Here is a 16277-nt window from a genome sequence, read left to right as displayed (position 1 = left end):
CCGCAGCCCGGAGGCCGGGGTGGCGGCCGTACCGCCAACGGCACAGTGCGGCCAACAGGCAACGGCCAGAGGAGCGACATTCACGTCTCGTCTTCTAGAGGCAGCTTCACCAGCACGAGGGAATCGTGTCTGAACGGCCCTCCCCAAAGGGAAGCACTATTACTGTCATCTCCTCTTTATCCATAGATAAAGAGGTTTTAAACATTCCAGTGCATCCCTCAGGAGAGAGCTGGGACACAGCCCATCGGTCGTGACTGCCACAGCTGCCACGCGGTCTGGGGGACAAGCTGTCACCAGCTCTTCCACCTACCTCTATCTGTTCCTAGCACAAAATTCTCATACAGAACAAAAAAAATCCTTTAAAAACGTATTTATTATTAATCCTTCCCTACGCTCACCTGGGAGAAGATCAGAACTCTGTGGCCCCCATCCCGTAACTTCTTCAGCATCTTTTGGAGCAGCATCAGTTTCCCGGAAGATTTGACCAAAGAATTCCCATCGTAGGATCCGTTGGGCAGAACCGGGGCCTCCTGTGAAGGCATCCTGGTTAGCCTCTTTGAGGACAACCCCCGTTAACTACAGAGAGACATTCACATGCACTTCAAAGACAAAAATCCTTGTATGAAACCACTTGCATGAAACCCCACACCAGTAACCAAAGCAAGATGGTGGGAACAGCCCCCACCGACGGCTTACACACGATATTCTGAGAAATGCCTCCACGGTGCAAATACAGTTGACGTACCACCGCCGCCACAGGAAAAAGGTACGGGTGATTACAGCACTTCTTCAGGTCCATCATGATGTTCAGCAGCGAGACCTGGTTCCCACCACCTTTTGAGTTCAGGGCTTCGAAATTCCTCGTCAGTATGAACTTGTAGTACTTCCTGCAGGGACGGGGACAGGACAGACACCGTTGTTAATTGGGCCAGACGTGGGACTGGCACAAGCAGGGCAGCGCCAAATTAACCCCCACTCACATCACTTCAAAAGGGACAATTAGGATGTTTTTCAAAGCGACAGTTCAGCGCCCGCAGCCCGGGGCCGGGCTTATTCAATTGTCTGCGGACATTGCAGCCCCTGTAAGTGGGACGGATTCGGGGGCACACTGGCTAGGAAGGCTCCTCGCTGCTGGGTTTAAACCGAGCCTTGCCCCACCGTGCCCTTCCCTGCCAGTCCCCAATCCTGGCAGAAGATGCCACTGAAGCTGAGCGAGTCAGAACAGAGCTGGGCAAGCACCCCCCCGGGGCAGCAGTGATGCTCCAGGCTGATGCCAGGCAAGCTGGCAGCACAGGCTGGTGCCCCGGTGCCACAAACGGGAGAAGGGGGTTCAGCCCCAGTGCTTCTCTGTGCTCCCCAGAACGAGCAGAGCCACGCTGACAGCCTGCCACCCATCAAACGCTTCCCGCTGCGCAGCCAGGGCTGCACGGAGCCCAATTTAACCAGGTTGGACGCACTCCCCGGTGAGAACAAAGCACTCCGGCTCCTCCCGCAGCAGGCCTGAGGACAGCGGGGTGTCTCCGGCCTGTGGAACCCCAGGGACGCCCCACCGTGCTGCGGGTGAGGCGGGGGCGAGGGAAGCCAGCCACGCCGGGGAGCTGCGCTGGAATTACTCACTTCTGCATCTGGCTCAGTTCCACTCTCACGATCAGCTCCGTCTTGGCCGGCATGTTCTTGAACACATCTGCCTTGAGCCGCCGCAGCATGTGAGGACCCAGCAGATCGTGGAGCTTTTTGATCTGGTCCTCCTTGGAGATGTCTGCGAACTCCTCCAGGAACCCCTCCAGGTTACTGTGAAAGCAGCCAGAACCACGCCGCGCTGAGCGATAACGGGACACGCGAGAGCAAAGGTATCTGTTTCTTTATGACTTAAAACCAAGGGCAGAGCTCTCATGGCATACGATGAGGTAACACCTCCGTGTCTGTATCCAAGCAGAGCATAAGCCAGACCAAGGAGCCACACTGACGGCAGAGGGGAAATTTACCCTAAACGCACTAACAGGAGGTCTGAACGACTTTCCCAAAGAACCTCTGCCTCCTCGGAGAGAGGGAAGGGAAGGCAGGCTTCAGTTCCTCACTCACAAATCTCCTAGCCCACAACAAGCCAATAGGTACCCACAGGACCCAAAAAGTAGCAGTCCACAGGAATAAACCTGGGGTTACATAAAACGTGCTGTAGCTGCTATGGCAAACCACGGGGCGACGCACTTTGCCATCGGCCTGCCAGCACACAGCACTGGCTCAGGCACAGCAGTAACTGGATCCAGGCACCTGCACATGGCAGGAGCCCCGGGAAACTGGAAAACCTCTGCTGAGCCACCCCCCCAGCCGGCAAGAGCCAGGGTCCTGGCTGCTCTCCCTTTTCAGCGGGGGGAATTTGTGCAACTTACTTAAACCTCTCGGGAGTCAGGAAATTGAGCAGGTGGAAGAGCTCTTCCAAGTTGTTCTGGAGCGGAGTCCCAGTGAGCAGCAGCTTGTAATCGATCTTGTAGCTATTTAGTACTCTAAAGAACTGGGAAAAGAGGTGAGGTGAGGTGAAAAGAGCGCAGCGGAGCCGATGGATCATCTGGGGACTCTGCAGATTGCGCACACAGTCTCAGCAGCGACCTCTCCCTCCTGCCGGGCATGCAGAGCAGGCTGCAGCTTGCATGTCCCCCTCTGAGCCACCCCAACCGAGCTCAGGCAGCAATCCTGAACGTCCTTGGGTCACAGTGCCTGCCTCCCCCTGCGCTGGGGACCCTGCAAAGGTCCCAGAGGCCGGAGACTGCATTTAGCCTCAGGTAAAGGGGAGAGGAAGGAGAGGGATCAACTCCCTTCCACCACAGCCCACCAAAGCCTGGCTGCCACCTCTTCCACTACTGAAGGATTTTTAATGCCAGAGGATGTTAAGGAGAGCAAATCCGCCGAAATACAGGTCCCAGGCAGAGCCTGTGTGAGGCATCTTTCGGCTCCCGGGGAGGAAAGCGCGGAAGCAGCAGACTGCCAGTGCCAGGGTGCCGTATCTTTGTGGCACCGGCTGCACCACAAAAATCCCTCACAAACATCCGCTACTTACTTTAGACTGGTTGTTCTTCAGCCTGTGCGCTTCGTCCACCACCAGACAGGCCCACTCGATGGAGCCCAGCACCGCCTGGTCAATTGTGATCAGCTCATAGGAGGTGAGCAGGACATGGAACTTGATCTGGGCTTCCTTCTGGAGGAACAGAGGGGGAGAAAAGCCTGGGTAAGAGAGCAGGGAACGGCCTCCACCTCTGCTGCTGCACCCAAGGAGCAAAGGGGCGGCTGCCCGCACTGCGCAGCACAGCGCCAGTGGCAGGGCTGAGACATGAGCCATGCCAGCTGAAAACCTATACCCATCTGAAGGTTAGAACCAAGTAGGGGATGACAGAAGCAGAAATCTTTAAAGCTCATCACAAATCTGCATTTGTAAACAGTGCCAGCTTCCCCTCTTGGAAAACACCTGATGAGGGACCTAACCAACCGCCCTCCCCAGGTCAAATCCTGCTCTCTCCCCTTCTTACTGAAGGGTAAAGTACTGGGTAGGGGACAGACTTGGCTCCCACCTTCATCCGGAAGACCTTCTTTCCGCTCCGGATGGCATTGTCTTCAAAAGAAAACTCATTTTCCCGGATGACCGAGCGGCTTTCTTTGTCCCCCGTGTAGGTCACGACATAGAAGTCAGGTGCCCACATCTCAAACTCACGCTCCCAGTTGATGATGGTGGAGAGAGGGGCGCTGACCAGATACGGCCCTTTCGAGTGGCCCTGCTCAGGGAGACAAAGTCCAAGCTGTTCTCCCTGCACCAAGCTGCTCTCAGCCACCTCTGGGACTGCTGGACGCTCCACTCACCTCCTTGTACAGGGAATACAAGAACACAATGGTCTGCACAGTCTTCCCCAGCCCCATCTCGTCAGCCAGGATTGTATCCGTCCCTTGGGCCCAGGAGAATCTCAGCCAGTTTAGCCCTTCCAGCTGGTAAGGATGGAGCGTGCCTCCCGTGGCGTCAATGTACCACGGCTGCTTGTCAAACTTCACCGTAGGCTGCAAAGAGACACACAACGCAAGGCAGTGAGAACCAACCCCCCCTCTCCTTTCTCTGCAGCCAAGCACACTCCTCTTTAGCCTTGTGACACCAAACAGCCCCAAAAGAGATGCAGACACGGTCCCCAGCACAGCCCAGCCCTCAGGCTCCTCACAGCAAAGCCACTCCGGAGCTTTGAGTGAAAAAAAACGGGAAGGAACTAGAGGAGAAAAATGTACTGGGACGGGTGGCCAGACAGACCTCCCGCTCTCTGGGCACGCGTGCCATCGCGCTGCTCCCACCGTTCCTACTCACATCCACCAGAGGCGTTTCTGGAGGCTTTTCCAGCTTCTCCTCTTTCAGCTTTTTCCCTTTCTTGTTCAGCTTCTTCAGAGGGCGCGTGTCCTCCCCCAGCATCAGCTCCCTGCAACAGCCAGCGCGCATCAGGAAAAGGCAGGCAGGCATTCCTCTCCCAGTCCCCAAGCCGAGGGACAGAAACGCCTCTTGAACTCCGCTGCCTTTTCCCCAGGGGAGCTTTTCCAGCCCAGTTAGCACGGGCACTCATGGAGTGTTAATTCTCCCCTCCCAACAGCCCACACAACTTCATCCAAAACGAAGCCTGGCTGGCTCGTACCTGTGGTTCCAGTAGAGGTGTTTGAGGTTTTCGTAGTACGGGATGTCTATCTCGTCCATCTCCCAGGTGCACTGGTCGTACGGCAGGTCTTTCCACTTGATCAGGTAATGGATGTCTCCCTTTTTATCAAAGCTGTAGTGCAGGGCACAAAAAGCCTATCAGTGACATGACACCCGGCCCCCGGGAAGCAGCCGGCCATAACCTGCTTCCACAAAACCAGACGCCTCATCCTCTGCCTTCACCTACAGACCACGACATCCAAGCAGAGGTAGAAAGCCATAAAGCACCAACGCTTCCCGGCAGAAATGCCTATTAACCTGCCGTGTGTGTTAAATCGTTAAGCTTTAAAGGCTGCTCTTCCACTCCACAGAACAACCCCATTTTCCTGTTTCACCAGGACTGGATGAATTCCAGCGCTCACCCTCCTCCTCGTGCAGCGTTCGCTGCTCTGTGCAGTTTTCCTTACACGGAAAAATGAATGAACACACTACCGAGCCCGACTACGTGCCTGCGGGGGAAAAAACCCTTCCCTTATCGGCGGATAAGGTAAAGCTCGCGTGAACACTAGCGAGGTGGCTTTATTTATTTTCTGCCAGGCAGCCTTCAAGCAGAGCTGCCACGTGAAATTTCAAGTTGCCACTTGAAATGCAGGAATTCAACAAAAAGGAGTCTTTAGCCGCTCAATGTAAAAAAAACCACCTGCACAACACATTTCACATGTGGGAAATTTCTTCCACGGAAAAGAAATGCAAATGTCAAAGCTTCCTAAGGGAGTCAGGCACCTGCTTGAGCTCCTCTCCTCGGGCACCATCCCTCTCAGCGTCGGGGAAGGTAGGCGCGAATAACGTACCCCTCGGGGACGCGTAGCACACCAATCCCTGCTGGCACCTCACCTTCGACGTGAGCGCAGAGGGGCTGCGCAGCTCCCGAGAGGAACAAACGACCGACACGGAAACGGGCTGCTGTTCCAAAGCACTTTAGGTGAGTGGGGCACAATCTATGGAAGCGAGACCCATCACCGGGTTGCAGCAGCAACCTACAGAATGACTGGGCTTTAACAGGGACCCGAACAATGTCTGGGAAAACCAGAACAACTCTGTGCATCCACTATCCCTGTTTCTAACATGCAACACAGCAGAAATGAAAATAAGGCAGGCATCGATTCACTTCTGGCCTTGCCTCCACCTCGGGAGCAAACCTCCAAGGCGACAGAGACCTCGAAACAAGCCAGCAGCTGAAATTCCACCAGGCCAAGACTTTGGCTTTGCAGAAGGACAACAAGAACCTCCTGGCCCCGGGGGGCAGAAAGCAGCTGAGCACCGAAATCCCACAGCAGGCAGTCCCAGAGGCTCAGCTAACTGTGTAAACCGTCCGTGTGAGAGCTGCGCACGAAGGGAACGCCTGCAGAGAGCGCGGACCCGCGGCTCAAAGCTTCACCTCCAGAACTCGCAGGGCTCCCAGGGAGCATGGCAGGGCTCACCCTTGCAATTTCCCTGCCTGGCCTGCAATGGCATCGCTCGGCGCCAGCCCTACCAGGGGCTCGGGCACCCTGGCACGCACCTTTCCATGGCCCATCCATGAGCCCCCCCGCATGCGGCTCCCCACCTGTGGTTCAGGATGCGGTGGATCATCATCCACTCGGGCTTGATGCCGTAGCGGTAGAACCGCTCCTCCATCTTGGCATACTGTGGGTCTTTGTTCTTCCGCTTCTCCCGCTGGCTGTCCTCGTCGCCAGAGCCGTAGTCGAAGGCCGGCGGCTCATCCATGTCGTTCTTCCGTTGGTAGTTGCGGTACATCACGGTGTGGTAGAGCTCCAGCTGCAGCAGGAGGAAGCCACGCTCAGCCCACGGGCGGCGGGGCAGCAGGCTGGGCAGGGACGCGACGACGATGCGCTGGCTCACCTGCAGCTCCTTGACCCAGGAGCAGTGCCAGTAGGAGAGGCCTGCCCACTTCACAAAGAACTCGCGCTCCGGGATCCCCTCCAGCGCCTTCGGCGGGGGCAGAGCCAGCTCCGCATCTGGGGCGGGCAGCACGGGCGGCAGCGGGGTGGCTGGCGGCTCTTTCCAGGCCCAGTGCAGGATGCGTTGGACCTTGCCCTTCAAGGGAGGGCACTGGGGACAAAAAAGCAAACAGGCAAGAGCACAGAGTTTAAGGTGAGCCCCTGTCAGGGGCCGCGGGGAAGAGAGCAGCCCTGAAGGGCAGAAGGGGAGAGCGACCGTGGATTCTCCCCTGGCCGCAGGGAGCCAAGTGTGGCAAACCGGGCAACCTGAACGGTCCCAGACCCTGGCTGCACCTTTCTCACCCCGCAAACACCGCCACCGCCCCCAGGCGCAAGCAAAGCGCTGCCGAGGTCCTGGGCAGAGCTACCCATTTGCTATTTCTAACGGGGCGGACAGAAAGGAGGCGGTGAGGGCGCGTGGGGCGGGTGGAGGCGGGCTGGCACAGGCGAGCCCCAGAAGCGTCCGTGACACTGCCGCATCCCCTGCGGGGACACGTCTTGCCACCAGGCAAGAAAGGCAGCTCTGCACAGGCCGTGCATCAAACAGAGCTTGACATCCCATCTGAACTGGCAGGGAAGCCGTCGGCCAGCAATCCCCGTGGGGAGACGGCGCAGGCGGCAGAGCCGTCCAGGGCCCTGGGGTGCACACGACTGGCAGCGATGCTCCCCCAGGGACGGGGGTTGTGGCAGAGGGAAGGATGCTGGCCCTGCGGCAGGGCATGGGCAGAGGGTGCGAGGGGCAGCGACAGCCGGGAGACCTGCTCCCGGGCTGGGCGGGCGCAGGGATGGGGCGAGGAATGCTGGTAACACTCACTGTACAGCGAGGGCAGAGCCATTCACCGTTTGGTATTTCCGGCAGCGGCGGGTTCAGGCAGTGGAGGTGGTAGGAGGACGGGCAGGTGTCGCAGCACAACAGCTCCCCTCCATCCTTACAGACCCGGCAGAACTCCATGTGGTCGTCCTCCTCCTCTTCGCCGCCCTCCTCTTCTTCCTCCTCCTCCTCCTTGGGCTCCCACTGGATGCCCTCCTTCTCCTGGGGAAGCACAGCCAGCGTAACGCTGAGGGTTTCTGCCGCCCGCCTGCCCGCCCGCCCGCAGGGCCCTGACCCCACTCACACAGTGGGGGCAGCTCCACTTGCCCTCGGGGGCCTTCTCCAGCTCGGGGTCCAGGCAGACGAGGTGGTAGGCGCGGGGGCAGGTGTCGCACAGGATGATCTCCCCTCCCTGCTGGCACACCTCGCAGTAGTCCTGGTGGTCCGTCTCGTACCCGTCCCCTTCTTCGACTGCAAGCAAGGGACAGGCATACAGTCAGAGGGACGGCAGAGCTGCCTGCTCTCCCGGGAGGGAACGGGACACTCGCTCCTCTACGATAGAGTTAAGGAAATAAGGAAAGCATTTCGCCTCGGACCCCTCCTGTTACATCCCCCTACCTCTCTGTCCCTCAGCACCACAGTTCATCTTTGCACACAGCATCATCTCACCTCTGTCTCTCTTTCTCTCTCCACACTGTATCATCCTTTGGTTCCTTCAGGCTCTCAATGGAGAATGCCAGAACCTGGAGAGGTTGCAAGGGAGGCCAGTCAGAGAAACCTCCCCAGGTACCAGCGCCACCAACTGCAAACGCACCATGCAAGGGTGACACGGCCGAGGAGGAGGAGGAGGCCTCTCCTGGGACTACTCTGCTCTTCCTGGGTGCTCACTGGCACAGAGGCGGGAGCGCTCTCAACTCGGCGTGGATGGGAAGAGGCAGGGAGGGACAAGGCCTTGCAAGTGCCAGAACAGCTCATCTCAATTCCCAGCTCAGCCACAAACTCCCGGCGCGGACCTCCGACCTTCCGCTCCTCTGGCACACGGCAGGAGCTGCCTAGCTCCAGCACGAGGGCCCTCCTGCGCCAACAAGCCAGGAAGAGAAGCAACGCCCTTCACACGCGAGACGCGGAGCCCGCCGGCCAGCCCTGTCTCATCGACCAACAGAGAGGCTGGCCGGCATCACGCCCTAGCCGTGCCCCAGCCCAGAAGCCTCCCTGCCATTTCTCAGAAGCAAAAACCCATCGGCAAAGCCAAGAAGCCAAAGGATGCGCCTGGATCTGAAGCATCTCATCCCGAGCAAGGATGCAAGGCCGAAAGGCAGCGCGCATCCTGCAGCGGAGCAGGAGGGAAGCCACGCAGGGTGGCACTGGGCCCGGCAGTCCCTGCCAGTGCCCGCGGCTGGAGCAGGGCTTGGGGCCACCCAGCGCAGGGGGCTGCTCTCAAGGGCAGCGTGGGGACGGAGGTGCCATCGTGCAGCGTCCACCCGCAGCCCTGCGTGGGGAAAGGGATGAAGGAACACGCACACAAACGTGGCCACGCAGCCGCTGGCGGACCCTGACAGATGCTTTCCACCGCTGTTCACGTGCCTCCCTCTTCCTACATCGCTACCACAGATCTCCCACCTGCCCGCTGCCTGGTCGAGCATCTCATGCAGACAAAACGTCCCTCATTTTAGCACTTTCTCACCCACAGCCTGCCCTACTCCACTGGGAGCTTGCCACAAGCTACGTCTCTCCAGGGGCTGCTCCTCAGAAAATCGCTTCCCTGGAAGCCCCACAAATTCTGCAACTTTGCTGCTATAGGACAAATCCTGGTGGGATCACACGTGCCGCCGCCCTCCCGAAGCGACTCCGAGTGGCGGCGCGGGGCTGGCTGGAGGGGAGCTGAGCCCCAGGCAGTGGCTGACGGCTGCAGGGAGGCGCAGAGGGAAAGCTGACCGCAGATCGAGGAACGCCGGGCTGCTCCGCCGCCCCCAGCACTGTGGGTGTGAGCCAGCGCCCCGCGGCAGGACCCGCTCATTGCCTTCTCGCAGGCACGAGCCCACCAGCAGCGGGGCTTGGACACCCAGAAAGCACCTCGCACTCCACACACGCAGACAAGCACAAGCACCACCTCTCCCACTGAGCCAGCCCCAGACACGGCCTGAGCTGCCAAGGCCAGGAAAGCACCATCCGAAGAGGGCAATCCAAACTGAACGGAACAGAGTACAAAGGATGGCCTACTCCTCTTTTTCTTTCTCCTCCTCTTCCCTCTCTTCCCCAGGCCAGCCGAGCACTCGGAGCGCACTGAGGAGCTGTTGATGCTGGCGCTGTCGAAGTCAGATTCCTCCTGTTCCTCCTCTTCGCTCTGCAGAGGGGAAAACCAAAGCACACACAGTCCAAGCGCTGGCATCCCAGCGGCCACCCCCAGAGAACGCCGCTCTGCAGCAGAACAAACCCCCAAAGACCTGCATAAACCTGCGTGGGATCATCGACCAGCGGCTGAGCTCCTCGGGGCACCCCCCTCTCCACCCAAATCGACTAGCCAGAGGAGCAGGGATGGTGGCAGGGTGAGCACGCTCCCGGCAACGACAGGCAGGATTCATGGGGCTGTGTCACGAGGCGCTAGGAAGCGGGGGAGTCTCTGCTATCAGATCCATGTCCCAGCCAGGCAATCAATCACCGCAGATCTGGACTATCACCGGAGCCTGAAGGCAATTACCTTGCACTGCTCAGCACAGCAGCAGCTTGTCCAGTTCACAGCACCACCAGAGTGCAATCACCGAGCAAATCTCAGGGCACGGTTAAAATGTGTAAATCAACAGGCCAAGCCCCTGACAAGGGGTGGGCTCTGGGTGACCCCTGCAGCCTGCCATCCCCACTGGGCTCTGGGTGACCCCTGCCGTCCCCGCTGGGCTCCGGGTGACCCCTGCCGTCCCCGCTAGCACAGAGCGCAGATACCGCACGGTGCGGCCGACCAGGCACATCGGGAAAGGCTCAGCGTCTCACAGGCAGCAGCATCAGCCAGCTGCAACACCCCGCTGCTGTGACAATCTCATGGTGGGCACAGTCACCCTAAACAGACACGTGGCGGGACGACCCTCTGCTCCCACTCCTGGGCAGTCAGGAGCCCCCTTCTCCACCACTTGGCAGAACTTTTCTCCCTCTCTCTCGACACCCCTTGTGCCAGCCTGGTTGTGTGTGTGCACGTAGGCGTTCATGCTTGGCCTTCCTTACGGCACGGAAGGAGTTAAACAGGCCCAGCATTCAATGGCGTCAAAACATAACCACATGTCTGAGTTCTTATTCTGGCGATTTCTGCCCGCAAATCCCCGATTTGCATGCCATTAACTGGGTGCTTAGCGCTCCAGCTGCAGCAACGAGGCCAAGCTCTTTGCAACTTTCAGAAAGGCGAACGCACGGGTCTAGAGAGCACCTAGAGACAGGATGAATCTTCGGTGATGTGCGACTGCAAAAACACAGCAGCGAGTGGCTGCCTCGGATCGCTCCTTTCGCTTCAACCTCTGACGCATAAAGTTATTTACAACACATTATGTGGACAAGAGCCAGAGAGTCAGTGAGCTCCAAGAAGGGCGAGCCAATGGGATTTTGATCAATATTATCAAGACCTACAAGAGCTCCACCCCTATTCAGCAGTTAAGAGATTTATTCTTTAAAGCACTCCGCTATTCTTTAAAATGCACCTGATATTCGTGTGCTGGCAAGAGCATGGCACACAAACTGCGGTACAGCCCTGCTGCCATGCTCCTACTGGGAAGCCCTGGTACCCCTGGGCTATGCTGCGGGATCACAGATGCCAGGAGGCAGGCTATGCTAATGTAATTAAAGCATTCGATAATTCTCTTTAACGTACGGTTCAGCTGGAGTGCAAGCCCTGAAGAATTCCTTTGCAAATGAAATCTGAAATGATGGCATTACCAACCTCGTCACCGAAAGCAAACATGATTATATAATTGTCGCAGAAATCACGTCCACAACCTCTTTACAAATCGGAGCCTGGATGAACAAACGCGCTGACCGGAGACTGGCGCCTCGCAGAGGGGCACGAGTGAGGCTGTGACCCCCTACGCGCGGGAGGCTTGCAGGGGAGGGCTTGTCCCGGCATTTCCCTGCTGCGCCCCCCACACCCAAGGCCCCGTGCAGAAAAAGGCGGTGCGCACTTACAGAGGAGCCCTTTTTCCTTTTGCTGGGGATTCCTCCAAACCGGAATTTCAAGCCTGCCATCTTTTTCCCCTTCCCCTTTTTCTTCCCATCTTTGGAGCCCTTGATTTTCTTCCGCACACCTGGACCTGGAGAAACAGAAGACTTGTTCAGTACTCTACAACCAGCTGTCCCCAAAATCCCCCCTACCCCAACCCCAGGATGGATGAGAGAGCATTGGGGACCACGGGGAGCCAGGCAGCGCCTAGCACCATCCACAGAACTCGTCCTTGAGGCAAAAGGCTGCAAGCCCAGCCCCAGCGCTTGCGAAGAATCCAGGGAGGAAAGCATCTGCCCTGGGGTCCAGGAGAGGGACCACAGGGCTGCAAATACCAAACAGGGACTTAGGGGTCTGCAAGGCCCAGAGAAAAGAGGCAGCCACGGAGCAGCAGGAACGCTGAGACCACCGCACGGGAAGGCTGCTGCAAGCTGCGCTCTTGGTCAGCTGCCAGCTCTGAGCCGCTTGTTCAACACCTCTCGAGGCACCAGGAATTGACGACTGCACAAGCGGAACAGCAGCCTTCCCGAGGAGGAACACGGTGCTAACAAAGGGAGAGCCCTCCCTTTCCCACTACAGCCCATCTTCTACAGCGATCCGCACGGCCCCTTCCAAGCGTGGGGAAAGCAGCACCGATCTGCCGTCAGAAACAGAGGCGTTGACAGCTGGAGACCCTTTCAGTACAAATCTGTTTCCGGAGGAGCTACTGCAGATTTATAGGGCTGGCTCAGCCTTGCAAGTGGGCTTTGAAGGCAGTTGCCTTTCGCTCAACTGGCAGAAGAGTAAATCCATTCTTCTGAAAAAGAGCGGCAGCCTCACCACCAATGCCTCTCCATCACTGAGCTCCTTGCCATCTCAGAGACAAAGCACCCGGCTCGACTGCCCAACAGGGCACGTTCATCTGGCCAGACCAAACCTACTTTGCCAACGCACCTCTGCCCCAGCCTCGCTAACTGCTGGCTTCTGGAGGGCTTTGCAACCCTGCAGAATCCCTGTGATAGAAGATGGCACAGAAACACATGGCCCAATCGCTTATTTAAGATATCAGAAGGAAGGTGAGTGTTAATTGCCACAAAATACCCAAAGTCCAGAAGGTCCAGAGGCCGCCAGGGTGACCTGTCAGGGGTCACAAGCCACAGCCCTCTCTAGCACTTCTGCAAGGGAAGCGGGAGCTGCAGACACACCTCCGGCACAACCTTTGCTTGCCCACTTTGCTGCAGCGTGTCTCCTGCCTGCAGCAGCTTTCCCAGCTCTGCAGGCCTGGCGAGGCGGCCGTACGCCGCCGGCGAAGGCAGCCCCTCCACTCAGCTCACCGTGGTTGGCACCTACCCTTGCCCTCCTTGGTCTTGGCCTTCCTGACAACAGTGGGCAAGGCAGACTGCTGGGGGCTGGCGGCAAGCGGCGGGGCGACGGTGACCATCTCCACCGCCGCAGCCACGGCTGGTGCTGCCGCTGCTGCTGAGCTGCCCTTGAATGGGTTGTTGGCACTGAACTCTCGCCACTTGGCGCCGAGCACGGTCATCATCTTGGACATGGGGATCTTGGGGTTCTTCTTGGCAATCAGAGGCCTGCAGGGCAGGGGAGAGAGAAAACCACGCGTTAACAAAACGCTTCGCTGCGGGTCCGCTCCTGCTCGTCCTGTGCTGGTACTTCAGCCTAAGAAATGGACCAGCAGCTCCACTAGAAAGGCAGCAGAAACCAGAGCTTTCTTAAATGAGTAAATATACATAAAGGAGCACACTTAAACTTCCTCAGAGACCGCCCTCCTCCGAAATGTTGCATTTTGAATGGCTGGCAGCACAAGCAAAAATAATTTTCGTTATGCAATGAAACTTTTCAAGAGGAGAGAGAAACACTTGAGCTGTTTTCCAGTCAATCCTGCAATGAAAATGGAGTCTTGAGGACTGAGTCGGGCAGGGAGCAGCAGCAAGGAGCTCGCGATACAGAACTTACTTCACAACTTCACCCACTTGACTGAGCAATGCCCCAATCTCAACCGCTCCCCAAGGCCCCCTCCAGCCCTACAGTTTCCTACCTGAGAAACTGGCTGAAGGCCTTGTAATTAGTCAGAGTATGATAATCTTCTTCCGAGAAAATGTAATCTACGTCATCGAGGCCCCATTCTTCCATCAGCTGGGCTGAGCTCTTGGGCTCCTGTAGGTTTACAGAGAGACATCATTAACACAAACGACCGCGGCTCTGCAGATGAGCAGCGCAAGGCTGGGTCCGTCACGTGCTCTGTATCAAATGCTCTCCCGAGTCAGCAACACGCAGGCATTTCTTTCTGTGATGTAAAAAACAGAGCAAGCACAAGTGCTCAATAAACCAATGCTTACACACCTCCGAGAAGCAAATTAACGCGGCACCATCCGCATGCTCCCCATGCCACGCAATACAGCACAAGGCCTTGGCAGGTTTCACGTCTCCGAGAAACTGAATTTCTCTCTGCACGCAAGATAAACAGTGAGGGAATACCACCTCTCCTCTCCCAGTCGTTCAGCTGCAATCTCTCCCTCGCCAAGCCCAGGACAAGCGTCCCATGAAACCCCTGAGCCACCTTCTCCAAGCACGAGCTGCTCTGTCACTCTCTGTCCTCGTGTTCAGAGGACAGACACGATGAATTGTTACGGGCGGGATGCGGGCAGGCGATCCAAGAAGGCAAGCTGCCTCAGGCTGAGGAGCTGCCGTTCGGCAGAAGATCCAAGCTAGCTGGCTAGGCCTCCCACCTCAGGGTGAAACACACTGGCTTCATCGCCTCGAGAGGTACCACCAGCACTTGTGAGCGCACATCACCACGTGCCTAAATCCCCAGCCCGCCGGGGAACGCTTTGCTTACGCTGCCACGCTCTACACGAAGGGAAATCATTCACCAGCGCAAGGTGAGTGGCCTGAGAACACGGCTCGGCTCTGAAGGAGGCAACTCACAGGGGTCTGGCCACACACGGAGGACTCATGCTCTAGCACCAGCTCGGGGCAAAGGAATCTTCAGTACCTTTAGGCCTCCATCCTCGTTGTCATCCTCCTCTTCATCCTTCTTTTTCCGTTTTGGTTTTTTCTCCTTCTTGTCCTTCAGTTTTTTCTTCTTCTTTTTGTTGGGGGAATAGTCACTTCCTTCGCTCTCCGATTTCTCCTCAATCTCCTCTTCATTGTCTGACATTTCATCGTTGCTACCCTAGAACAGAAAGCAACAGTGGAGAAAGAGCAGGGCCCGTCCCCCCCATTCTCCTACAACAAACCCTCCCAGCCGGCACAAAGCAAGCCCTGCCACCAGCCAAAGTCTACCCCCCCTCAAATAACCCTGCCATTACGCTGGGGGAAAACACCACGAAAATCAGGTTTGGGAACAGCAAGAAGCACCTGACCACAAGGGACACGGGCAGAAAGAAATCCATGGTTTATCTGGAACCGTTTCTCCAGGGCAGTTCCGTGATCCCCAGCCAACCTCCTGCCCCAAGTCCCCACCTGCAAAAGGAGCCGTTCCCTCCCTCCGTTCCAGGAGCGCTACGAACACATCTGCTCACGCAGGGCAGCCCACGCCCTGTGGCAGCGGCGGAAAAAAAGAGGAGAAGGTCATGCGATACAGATAAAACATTATTTTGGAAGAGCTTGCCCAGGCCAAGGAACACGGAATGGAATCTTTATGTGTTTTCTTCAAGACTTGTTCACCCGGGGGGACAAGAGAAGCGATGCTGAGCCGCAGCCGTGCGGATGGATGCCTGCTCTGCCTCCGAGTTGGAACGCTCTCCTCTGAAAGCACCCGGAGGCTGCGATCCCCCAGCATCCAGGCACCGTTCTGGTGAGCGGCGGTATGAACAGAAAACCAGGAGACAGCAGCCGAGCAAGTGAATGCATGCATTAAAAATAGCTGCGTCGTAAACCCAAGAGCAACTCCTCTGAGAGGCAGCTGACCGCTCTGCTAAGAGATCCTAAACTTCAGGATTCATGCCCGTTCAGAAGACGGGCAATATTTAGGCAACGTTTTTAATTGCTATAACACAGGTACAACATTCCATCTTGTGTTTGCTCACAAATGAAGTGTAAACGAATGAAGTCACATTCTTGTACCAGAGCGTGGACACCTAAGAAACTGAAGGAAAGGAAGGGCAGGTCACTTCAGTCACGTGCCATCTTTTAGCTCACCGGACAGATATTGTGCTAGGGGGTTGCTTTGTTTCTGTTTTCTTTTTCTGCCCAGCTGGGCACTATGTGCTGCAGGAGAACGGCGTGACAACAGGAGGGTTCCAGCTGCCACAAAACCAAACAGCCCTGGCGGATGCATGGAGCCTCGGAAGGGGCAGGATTGCAGAGTAAGTCGGGTGAGCCTGGCTGAATTCCCTCGCTTTCAGACACAGGCAGCCGCAAGAACCTCCCATCTCCGGTGGAGACATGGTCACACACAGATTCAGCAGCACGGTGAGCCACCCTGCTGGACGGCCGACGGACGCATTCGGCTTCCCCAGCCAGAAGGGACCAGGCTCAGACGGCTACACCGCACTGGGGCGAGCTAGAGAGGAGACCAGTCGGGCAGAATTTAGGTTCCCTTCTGGGAGAGAGACCGCCACCCGCTGCCGGACCGACAGCAACCACGCTAACACCCTAACGCAGGCCATTGCCTGC

At 57.3% G+C, this 16277-nt stretch overlaps 1 protein-coding gene across 1 annotated transcript in view; it reads right to left on the bottom strand.

Moving 5' to 3' along the window:
• Nucleotides 1–16277, bottom strand: part of CHD5 (chromodomain helicase DNA binding protein 5) — a 29572-nt gene that overhangs the window by 7979 nt on the left and 5316 nt on the right. Inside the window, exons 4-21 of the mRNA XM_035900934.1 lie at nucleotides 14653–14832; nucleotides 13696–13814; nucleotides 12990–13228; nucleotides 11627–11751; nucleotides 9686–9809; nucleotides 7770–7936; nucleotides 7469–7687; nucleotides 6557–6766; nucleotides 6261–6472; nucleotides 4656–4787; nucleotides 4337–4445; nucleotides 3850–4041; nucleotides 3564–3764; nucleotides 3056–3193; nucleotides 2391–2512; nucleotides 1618–1791; nucleotides 746–887; nucleotides 399–530 (exon numbers count right to left, since the gene is read on the bottom strand). Of these exons, the coding sequence (XP_035756827.1) occupies nucleotides 399–530; nucleotides 746–887; nucleotides 1618–1791; nucleotides 2391–2512; nucleotides 3056–3193; nucleotides 3564–3764; nucleotides 3850–4041; nucleotides 4337–4445; nucleotides 4656–4787; nucleotides 6261–6472; nucleotides 6557–6766; nucleotides 7469–7687; nucleotides 7770–7936; nucleotides 9686–9809; nucleotides 11627–11751; nucleotides 12990–13228; nucleotides 13696–13814; nucleotides 14653–14832 (2937 nt within the window). The remainder of the gene's footprint in view (nucleotides 1–398; nucleotides 531–745; nucleotides 888–1617; nucleotides 1792–2390; nucleotides 2513–3055; nucleotides 3194–3563; nucleotides 3765–3849; nucleotides 4042–4336; nucleotides 4446–4655; nucleotides 4788–6260; nucleotides 6473–6556; nucleotides 6767–7468; nucleotides 7688–7769; nucleotides 7937–9685; nucleotides 9810–11626; nucleotides 11752–12989; nucleotides 13229–13695; nucleotides 13815–14652; nucleotides 14833–16277) is intronic.

Source organism: Egretta garzetta, unplaced genomic scaffold, assembly GCF_000687185.1.
Source record: "Egretta garzetta isolate BGI_Z169 unplaced genomic scaffold, ASM68718v1 scaffold671, whole genome shotgun sequence".
Lineage (NCBI taxonomy): Eukaryota > Metazoa > Chordata > Aves > Pelecaniformes > Ardeidae > Egretta > Egretta garzetta.
The sequence above is the reverse complement of the archived record's forward strand: the minus strand, read 5'-3'. Positions and strand labels throughout refer to the sequence as shown.